A 10,707-nucleotide genomic window follows, 5' to 3' on the forward strand; every position below is an offset into this window, starting at 1 on the left:
GGTTCTGAGTTCATTTGCTATGTGTATAAATCAGACATTCTGAATTCAAGAGTGACTGAAACTTAAGGTTAGAACAAAACTCTGGAACCTAGGATGTGCTTTCTGTGTTTCTGGGTTGGAACCCTCACAAAAGCAGCTATTATTTATGAACTCTCACAAAATTTCAGCGATTTTGGTGTGAAATCACAAGTCCCTTCCAAAAATCCAGGCACCCTTGAAATCTGACCTCAATTCACCTGAAATGTGGAAGTTTGGGGGGTCCTTGGTAAGCCTGGATTGGTCTGTGAGCCTGACACAAAACCAGCCAAGTTCTGGTTCATGACTGCTGCTATTAAGAACCAAAGTAAGGATATTTTCCCCTGTTATAAATAGGAATAAAAGGGAAGAAGGAAAAAAAATAAGCAAATCAGTTCATTTTTTAATTCCTTCATTGCTTCAGAAGTTCTTGAATGGTATTTTCAATCTATTTTCAACCAYAGAGTGGTCATGACAGGAGAGTAAAGGAAATATATGCTTTTGTAGCTTCCTACAGAGACTGCTGCTAAAAACAAAAAACAAAATTCCCCATTTGTTTCTAAACATCCTCTGTGATTTGGGATGGAAAGCACAAGTGTGGCAAAGGAAAACAAACCCCCAGARGAGGACCAGCACATGTCTGACACAAACATTTCTGAAAGAATGGCCTGCTGCAAATCTGAAAGATTGCAGAGAGATCTGTGGGCAAAACTTTGACAGAGTAATGAAAAATWAAATACCAACAAACCAAGCCAGCTTTGATGCTGTTTTATTAGACAGCTTTCTGCCATGTAGTTTTAGAAACAAATATCTTTATTCTGGGATAAATGAACTTAGAGTAACATCTGGGAACACACATCATTAATCTTCACTTTTTGTTGAAAGCTTCAAAACAATGATCGCCTCTCTCGGGGCATCTCATTTGTAAAAACAGGGGTTTCTGTTTGTTTTTATGGGGTGAGTTAGAAGAACAAACTGACAAATTGGTAGCAGATTGCAGCTTTTCCCAAAAAGCAGAATTTTTTCTGACAGTTTATCAATCAGTTAGGACAGACAGTGACTGTGGAGAGCAAGCTGGCCCTTCTAGAAACTCACCCATCGCTCAGCCTGACACCATCCCAGTATTTATTCCTTTTGGTTTTTTTTGGAATGCCTGGAAGATGACAACATCTTATTCCACCTTTGATACAGTAAAGGTGTGGGGGAAAAATAGGCTCTCTTCAGAAGAGATTATTCAATTATTTGGACAGTTTTTCCATCTAAGCCATGCCTTGTTCTCACAGTTTCTGGTGCAACAGGCATGTAAYACTAGGAAGGATTTATTTTCTGACTTTCTCTGGCTGAAAAAAAGCTACTGAGGTGATTTGTTGATTACCATTCATTATATCTATATTTAAACATAAAGATATAAAAGATATATTATATTATGCATATATTTGTATTACATTATACATACATGTTACATTATATATATATATTACATTATACATATATATAATACATATATATTATATTATACATATATATTATATTATATATATTGCATTATACATATATATTACATTATACATATATATTACATTATACATATATATTATATTATACATATATATTATATTATATATATTATACATACTTAGATATAAATACATGCAGTGTGTGTGCACATTATTATGCATATTTATACCTATTTATATGTATTTTCTGTGCATACATAATGTGAGATAATTTTAGCTCCCTTCCCCTCACATGAAGCATCATAATTAATCTATTCATTCCTGCAAGGTGCTCAGCATGCCCTGGTGTGCTGCCCACACTGACAGGACATAAAAAAAAGAAGCAATACCCAGATTAAATATTCTGAAGTCACAGCAGAGGCTGAATCTCAGTTTCAACTAATTTTATGCTCTTGTAAGCCCAAAATATTCTTTAAAATGTGACTTTGTTTCCTAAGTCATTCCAGCCATGCAAAGAATGTGACTTTCCAGGTTTGACAGCCTCGAGTMCATCATTTGCTGAAAGTTTCTTTCTTTGAAAGCGACAAATTATTTCACTGCACATCCCTTGGGAGAGCACTCCTGAAAGAAAAGCTTTCAGTAGTTGAGCTTCGTGCCATACTTTCCATTTTCCCACTTAAATTGGTTTGCAGACAGATCTGTAAATCCAGTTTCAGAAAGTTTGGTKTTCCAGCTTGGGTGGGTTGGATGGATAACTGAGGGTTTATCCATATGTCCTGGAAATGCAGATTTGGCTCCAAATCTCACGAGGGTAGATCTCCTGCTTCCAGTTGGGCTGGGTTTCCCAGCCTATCTTTTCCTTCCAGAAACACACCCTCAGCACAGACTGCCAGCAGCTACATCTGGTGCTGCCCTGCTTTTTGAACATTTCRCTTTAAAATTAGAGGGGGGAGCAGCCAAATATTTTAGGACTTGCTAAATGGTTTTATTCAAGAAATGTGCATGCCCATGCATACCATGTAATGCATATCTCAAACATCTATGAAATATCTCTGCAAGGTCTCAAACCTGACACAACTGTTCTGCCCAACAGAATTAAACTCCACTGAGATATTTTTAACTATTTCAGGCTATATTTAAAATTTTACTTTTGAGTTTTGCAACAAATTTCATAGAGAGTGGAACGCGGCGAACTGGGGATGATTTGGAGCGTTTTTTCTGAGGATTGCTGCTTTTTACAACATGTTACTCTGCTGCTTTTTACAACATGTTCCTCTGCTGCTGGCTCCAGGCTCCTCTTGTCAGAGCTGGGCACAGCCCAAGGGGACATGGCATGAGCTGAACTGCTCCATTTTGGGCTCTGTGATGTGCTGTTAACAAAGAATCATTTCAGGACATTTGCGTTAGAGGAGTAGCATTACACCCTACTAATCTTAGTTACACCCGTGCCTGTCCAAGATAAAAACCCAAACCCAAACAAACTGGGCCCGGATTCCCAGATGGGCCCACGAGATCAGCATTTTGCCAGCAGTGGTGGAKCCCAAGCTGTGCCCACACGTCACCAGTGAGCCACCAGCTCTGGTGGCTGCAGCTGCACCAACATCAAAGCAGCGGTGACATCTCGTGACCAGAATCYGCCTCTTTCAATAGTTATCACCCAAAAAAAAAGTTGATCGCTTGAATGTTTGATGAGGCAARCTCTGAAAGTCTTTCATTTCTTTTTGATGCTTCAAGCAAGAAGTTATATGGGTTTTGTTACACTCAACATCTGATCCAACAATTTCCACTAAGGAAAACGCAAACCAGCAAGCCAGAACACACACACACACACACACACTGACACAAACACACACACAAAATGTTACCATTGTTTTTGCATACTTTGTCCAGATAGGATTTTTAATATGCACAGAAACTGTATCTGATGTTATTCAGTAGGATCTAGATATGGAACTTGACAAAATTAATTTCTTTTCTTGAATATAATTTTGGTTTATTTCTGTCTTCCCMAGTCTTTTTCTACTTAACTGGCAGCGGGCAGCCCTCAAATCGCATTTTAAAYGTRTGATTTATATAGGTATAAAAAGACRTGGGRTTAAGAAAGCTTTAAGGTTGTATTTCACAATTCATTGAACAAAGCAGCAGTAGCTAGAAAATTTTACTTGGCAAGAGAACACGGGGGTGGGAGCRGGCCCGTGTGCGGAAAAGGGAGCTGAGGAATGTTCTGTGATTAGCGTGAGGCAGCTCAGCCCAGCGCTGGGAATTTGCTCTGGGAGGCAGATCTGGCTGTGAACCCTTCCCGATTAGATAGGAGGCACTGACATGACAAATGGGGCGAGCGCCTCCCGCCAGCTAATGATTTCTGATCTTTAATTAAGCACCGAGCTTGGCACGGGGGCTCAGCTTTGAGTCAATGAGTACCTCCAAGGTTCAGGGTCTGTGGTGGGAATTTTGCTGAGGAAAGCTGAGCTGGAGGGAGGTTTAGAAGTCAAATGTGAGCTGTTCTTCACTCAGAGCTTTGGGCAAACAGGGCCAGAGCTTTGGGAGCCCCGTGGCACCTCCATGGCCAGCGTGGAGATGTTCCTGTGGCAGAGCCAGAGCTCAGCAAGGAGGGGCACTCGGCAGCATCTGCGTGGAAAGAGGGAGAAAAAAACGTTGCTTATAAATCTGCTTAGTTTGGGCCTTGTATTCCCTGACCTCCAAGGTTTTGGGCACAATTTTGTACCCACAGCTGACTGTGGGCACACAAATTATAGCATTCAGGAATTTAACTACCTGATGATTGGGCCTCTGCTCAGTGTTGTAACCCCAAGCATTCCACATTCATGAGAGAAGCCTCCAAAAAAATTAGAAAAACCTGTGAGATTGGCTTCAGGAGCATGAATTAATACTTTTTTTGAAACTTCTGCTTTTTTGAGCCTGCATGGCTTGCATTTGCGAGTCCTCCCACCATCACAGACAGTGGGAACTTTTGAAAAAAAAAGCAGTGAAATCAGATTTCTGCCCACCAAAATGAATCACAAGCCTGGACCTTCAGAAAGGTAACAGCAAAAAAAAAAAAAAAAAAAAAAAAAAAAACAAAAAAACCAAGAGTTAGGATAAAATCGCTGAAGACTGTACTGCAAAACTGCCAGGCGATGTCTATAAATAATACATATTATAATATAAACATATATCAGCATCTCAACCAAATACACACACAGGCAAACAATTACTGTAAAGGTTCCTCCAAACACCTCCCACCGTGAGTTTTGCTGCAGTTCTGACAGTGTTGAGAAAGCTGCAGAAATGGGTTGGTTTCAACAAAATCAAACACTTTCCAGCGATATCGAGCACAGCTTCTGAGCGTGTTTATTCAGACCTACAAACACATCCAAACACCAGCAGAGTTGTGGTGATTTCAGTTTGAACCCTGATTTGTGGAACAGGACTGAAATCTTATTTGGGGTTTTTTGGAAAAGCCTGAAATGGATACAGGGGGACCCCTAAAAGACCCTGGAATTTGTCATGATGCATTTCATCTCCTCACTGCTGCTGAAATGCTGCTGCTGCTGCAGAAAGTGGAAACTGTTCTCTTCTATCAGTGTGGAAGACAGGAAGGTGACACAGTTCATTTCAGTGTCCACAAAACACCAGATCAGCACAGCCTTGCTGATTTTCTTCTTTTAGAGCAGTTGCAGCTGTAGGAATTTCTTCCTTAACCCAGTAAGCCTTGCTGGAAAACACCTTTTCTGTCTCTGACAGGATAATTTGTTCTTGAGCTGGGAAAAGCCTCCAGAAGGTCTCAGGTATGAGCAGCCTGAGGTCAGAGCTCAGCAGGGGCTGCAGCTCCRATCTCTGCTCCTCATGAYGGGACAGGACCCGAGAGARCAGCTGGAGCTGGACCAGGGCTTAGTTTGGATATCATGAAAGGTTTTTCTGTGCCCAGAGGGTGCTGGCACTGCCCAGGCTCCCCAGGGAATGGTCCCAGCTCTGTCCCAGAGCTCCAGGAGCATTTGGACACCAGGGATGCTCAGGGGGGAATTTTGGGGCTGTCCTGGGTTGGGCTCGATGGGTCCCTTCCAGCTCCGGATATTTTATGATTCCTTCATAGGTTGCTCAGCTGTCTTATACTTGCTACCGTATGTTGGCAAGGGAGAATCCAAACCAAATATTCTCTTTAATATTGAAACCCCAGAAATTTGGGAAAAAACAAACCATGCAATTTAAGTGAAACTCAAACAACTCAGGAGGGTGCCCTCTATTTGCAGGGATAACCAGATCTGTACAGTTTTTATTTTAAGGCCAGTTTCTGAAGGAGTAAGCATTTTTTACTCCCTCCTACTTCATTATGCCATTGTACTCAGATTTCGGCCCTTTTATCCCTTGCCCATTTCAGTCATGTTCTGGGATCTGCAGCGAAACCACGACAGGAGATGGTCTGCAGCATCAGTAATGCTTTCAGACAAGCCTGGTGGCTCATATTTCTTTGTTAGCATCCCACTGCGAAGGGGAAAGATCAGTTCCCTTTGTTCTTAGGCCTTGATTTTCATAAGCTAATGATGACTGTGGGYGCAATTATGGTCAGGCTTAAGTGGTAGCGCGAGGGCAGAGCAGCAGAGAGGCGCTTCCGCGGGGCCGCACGCGCGGGGTGGGAGAGCAGAGCTCGCCTTCCCCGGCACAGCCTGGMCSRACACGGGGGCTGTGTCCATCCTGGRGTGGACAGAGGGGTGGGAGAGCCACACCCCACCAATCTGGGCCCCTTCCCACCTCCTCCCCCACAGCGATGCGTTTCTTTCGCTCACTGTCGAGCAGGACCCTTCCGTGGATTTTTTTTTCCCCKGTAATGTTGTGTAATCATTGCCCTGGTAGAAAAAAAATGGATTTCTGGCTGATTATTCACTTAATAGTTGGACTAAATACTGCAGTGGTGCTTAGTTCCATTTTGTGGGTAGAATGGTCCATAAGTTTACCAATGGTGCTATAGGTATAGGTATGCAGGCAAAATCTTTAATTATGCAGTGAATATAGAATCATAAAATGGTTTGGGTTGGATGGGACCTCAGAGATCATGTAGTTYCCTCTTCCTGCATGTGTGCCTGTTCAGTCACACAGTATACAATGCTCTTTTTAAAAATTCTTTGATTGTTACTTAAAGCAATTAAATATTCTGAATCTTATGCCACCTAAAAAACCCCTTAACCCCATTATTTTTTTCTGTTTTCAAAATGAAAATGGCTTGAAAAAAAATTTAAGTCCCCTGTGGCTCTAAAGACATGTCTTGTGAAATGTAAGCAGGTATTTTCCAATATTTGAAAAACAGAACAGAGATGTTTTTTAAAAAATTAAAAACAWCAAAACACTGTATTTTCAACCAGGTGCCACTTAAAACAAAATGTATTATGAGCATTCTGCTGAGAGGTGAGACAATTTCTAAGCATGCATTCAAAAAATTTCAGCCAGCAGTGATGAATATTYGTATGAATTAACAGGCTGAGGTTTAGGTGGGCTCACGGTGCTGTTTCCCTGCAGTAACAATGTGCAAATGTCTGTACACCAGGTTCTCGAGGAGAGGATGAAACTGGAGTGCAAATGCCAYGGAGTTTCRGGCTCCTGYACCACCAAGACCTGCTGGACCACGCTCCCCAAATTCAGAGAGATCGGATATATTTTGAAAGAGAAATACAACGCGGCGGTGCAGGTGGAGGTGGTGCGGGCCAGCCGGCTGAGGCAGCCCACCTTCCTGAAGATCAAACAGATCAAGAGCTACCAGAAACCCATGGAAACGGATTTAGTGTACATCGAGAAATCACCCAACTACTGCGAGGAGGACGCTTCCACGGGGAGCGTGGGCACCCAGGGCCGGCTGTGCAACCGCACGTCGCCCAACGCGGACGGCTGCGACATGATGTGCTGCGGCCGGGGCTACAACACGCACCAGTACACCAAGGTGTGGCAGTGCAACTGCAAATTCCACTGGTGCTGCTTCGTCAAGTGCAACACGTGCAGCGAGAGGACAGAGGTGTTCACCTGCAAATAACGGCCRGGAGGGCGGAGTGCGAGCACAGCGACAGCATCGTTTTGCACATCTGATCCTCYCGGGGGAAGAACCCCGGCCGACACCACAACAACCACTCCCTCCCCACCACTACTACSCTCCTAAGGATGGTGCATTTTGGCTGGCTGGCTGTTGTAACTGCTTTGGAAACGAGGGCAACAGGATTAAGGTGATGTTGACAACCACATCAAACTTTCTCTTTGTCTCTCTTTTCTTTTTTTTTAATTTTTTTTTTTATTTTTTTTTTAAACAACCTACAATCTGTRGAGTTGTCTTACTGTTTTAAGTTATACCTACCAGAGAAGCTGATTGCATCGCAGCTCCCGTGACGTTTGAAAGAAAAAGACACTTTCTCTTCTTTTACAGCAACAAAACTGTCTAGCCCTGTGCAAACAAAGACTTTTTTTAAGGAAATGAAATCTTCACTGACTAGAATATAGCATTCTTGCTGCAAAACCCAAAATTTCTAAGAAAGCAGGTAGAGAGAAAACAACTGGTAGGGAGCAAAACCTATGGCAGAAACACTCCACTATCAGTTTGGAAAAAAACCCCGACAAACATTCAGAAAATTACATCAGCTGCCAGTGACACTGGAACTCTTTGAATGAACATTAAAAATAATTATTTATGTTTTTAATAGTATCAAAAAATTCTAAGCACTAACGGGTAGCTATGTCTTAATTCTGTACTAAATGTAAACTTATTGGAACTCTGACTTTATGACTTTTGTATTTGGTTCTCCCTAAGTTCTTCAATGCTACTGATTTGTTGTCACTCCACTATTAGAGAGTTCAATTACTGTAGACCTTAAGGAATCGCCAGAAATGAGCGAAAACGCCACACAAAACTGCGGTCACCAATGTTTGATATTGACTGTTCCCGCTTGCCTCCTGAATGACTTTTTTTTTACACTCAGGCCTGAGGTGTGGAGCACCTGCTCTCAGCTCCTYGTAGGGAGTTTTAGGATACAAAGATGTGCTTCGACAAATGTCAAAGGTTTTGCTTTGCCATCAAATGCACTGGCAGGATCTTCCAGGCATTGTGTTTTCCCTTTCATGGTTAAAAGTTAATATATCCAAGAGTTTTAAATAACTTATGCCCAGAATGCACTCAGAAGTCAATAAAAGTGTGGCAGCTCTGAGCTGCYGTGGCTTCACAAGCATAAGAAAGCTAAAATTTGGGTTAGCCCATGTCATCGTTATTTTAAGGTTGGCAATAATGCACCCCCTTGTTATGTAAGCACATGAATGTTAAAAGAAAGAATCTTACTTCTTAATAGCACTCAATCCTAATTCCCACACCTTTTTCCCTACGAGGGGTTTTTAAAGCAGCCTCAGATATTTTACTGCTGTAAAATTTAGTGTTTTAACCCCAAGAGCCCAGGTGTGCCCACTTACAACACAGCCCATCCAACCACATCACCGTTTGCTTCTCCCRAGGGTCCCACCCGACTTTCTGAAAGTGTGGATTAAAAATTTCCTCACATCTGTATATTTTTTAGCTTTTGTTCCATTTCATTGCTGTAACTGAGGGGTGCAGAGCCACGAGCCCTCCCCACATGGCACAGAATCTCTCATTCATCCCCGTGGTGCTCTTGGGGCCGGGGGCTGGCGGGCCCAGTGCTGGAGATGTGACTGAGCCAGAATTACCTCTGCAATTTGCAGCCCCACATCATCAAAAACAACARATGACCTGGGGATCTTCATCTGAACGCTCATGAGGACCTGCCCTTTCTGACCCAAGCACTTATCCTTGAAAATCAGGCCCCTTTGACAGCTCCCCCAATTGCAGAGCAATGCAAAATTGCTTATTTTTCTCTATATTGCTGTTGTTTCCTAAATGCCACTTCACAGAAGTCAGCAGGGACCCCCAAAATACCAGATTGACTCCATATAGTTGAAAGTCCCTTGGATTCATGGGTATTGTTGTTGAATAATAGTGATAATACTGTTCTTTCACCACATTCTGGACAGGAAGCAAATAAAGCTCCCAAACACAGGAATGCACAGTCTTATGGTACTAGATGCTGTAAATATGTTAGAATAGTATTTGTTAAGTACAATTGAGGAATCCAATTAAGTTATATTATTGTATATCGTTTAAATGTCTATAGAGTATTTTAAATTATTGCGAACTACACTGCGTTGAAAAAAGAAAAAAAGAAAAAAAGGTTATATATTATAACACCAGCCACTCTGAAAAGTGGACCAAAGTGACACTTTCTCTCTTTCCTATCCACACCCCTATTTGAAATAGCTCTTTCTGCTATTTTAAGACCACTGTAACAGTCCCAGGACTGGGTTAGCAGTCTAGAATGTAACGTTTCAGAGCATCCCACTAAAGCTTTGCTCATGTGGAGGTGCAGCATCCCAAAAGCTGCTGCATGGCACAAAGCAGGGGCTGGCATTGGGAATGCTTGGACTTTGAAATAGAAAACACCGTTACCACTAATGTACTGAAACACCCCCCAAAACGAYGACTTTTAACAAAGGTGTCTGTGAATGGAAGTGGGTTACACACAATTTTTATTTTTAAAAATGTAGTTTGATGTCAAAGACCTGTGATGATAGAGGTTGGAACACGACCAGCAACATGTGATTTAACCATACCTTAGCCAYGACAAAACTCAAAATACTTTATGTYATTAAAGAACTGAAGAGCAAAGATCAATTTGTTTACTATGTTAATGTTTTATGGCAAGCAGAAAACAAAAATTGAAATGTGTTTCCATTAAAACTTAATTTTTCCCCTTCTAGCTCCTTTTCCTTTTRTTTGTTCTTTGTTTAGGAGAAAAAAAAATTGCAACAAGGTCTTATGCAAAGGCCATTTTTGTACAGATGAGAAATGATAGRCAAATTCCAAGTCCTAAGCAGTTTTTGAATTTTGGGAAAAGCAGAAATGAACATGACTCTGTATGGTATCAGTCTCAAACCATCTGCCTACACCAGGGCTACAGAGAAAGCAGCACCAGCATTGCTGCTACCAGAGGATTCATCAATGAAAAGATGAATTTTTTGGTGGAATAAATGTTTTGTGACAGAAATGTGGCATCCAACTCAGAAATGGTGCTTGACCAYGAAACTCACATGGAAAACAGATTAGGAAACAGAGGAGTAAGAGGTGCAGAACAGAGCTGGAAGGCCCTGATTTAGGCACCTGTCCGTGCTCCAGGATATTCAAGCTGGTTATGGACACATC

At 41.9% G+C, this 10,707-nt stretch overlaps 1 protein-coding gene across 1 annotated transcript in view; it reads left to right on the top strand.

The window, feature by feature from the left end:
* The window catches only part of WNT7B (Wnt family member 7B), an 82,357-nt gene extending 71,888 nt beyond the window's left edge, over positions 1 to 10,469 (top strand). Inside the window, exon 4 of the mRNA XM_057373423.1 lies at positions 7,012 to 10,469. Within this exon, the coding sequence (XP_057229406.1) occupies positions 7,012 to 7,491 (480 nt within the window). The 3' untranslated portion in view covers positions 7,492 to 10,469. The remainder of the gene's footprint in view (positions 1 to 7,011) is intronic.
* Positions 10,470 to 10,707: the final 238 nt, after the last annotated feature.

This window comes from Malurus melanocephalus, unplaced genomic scaffold, assembly GCF_030028575.1.
Source record: "Malurus melanocephalus ecotype Western Australia unplaced genomic scaffold, MMel_1.1 scaffold_197, whole genome shotgun sequence".
Taxonomy (NCBI): Eukaryota; Metazoa; Chordata; class Aves; order Passeriformes; family Maluridae; genus Malurus; species Malurus melanocephalus.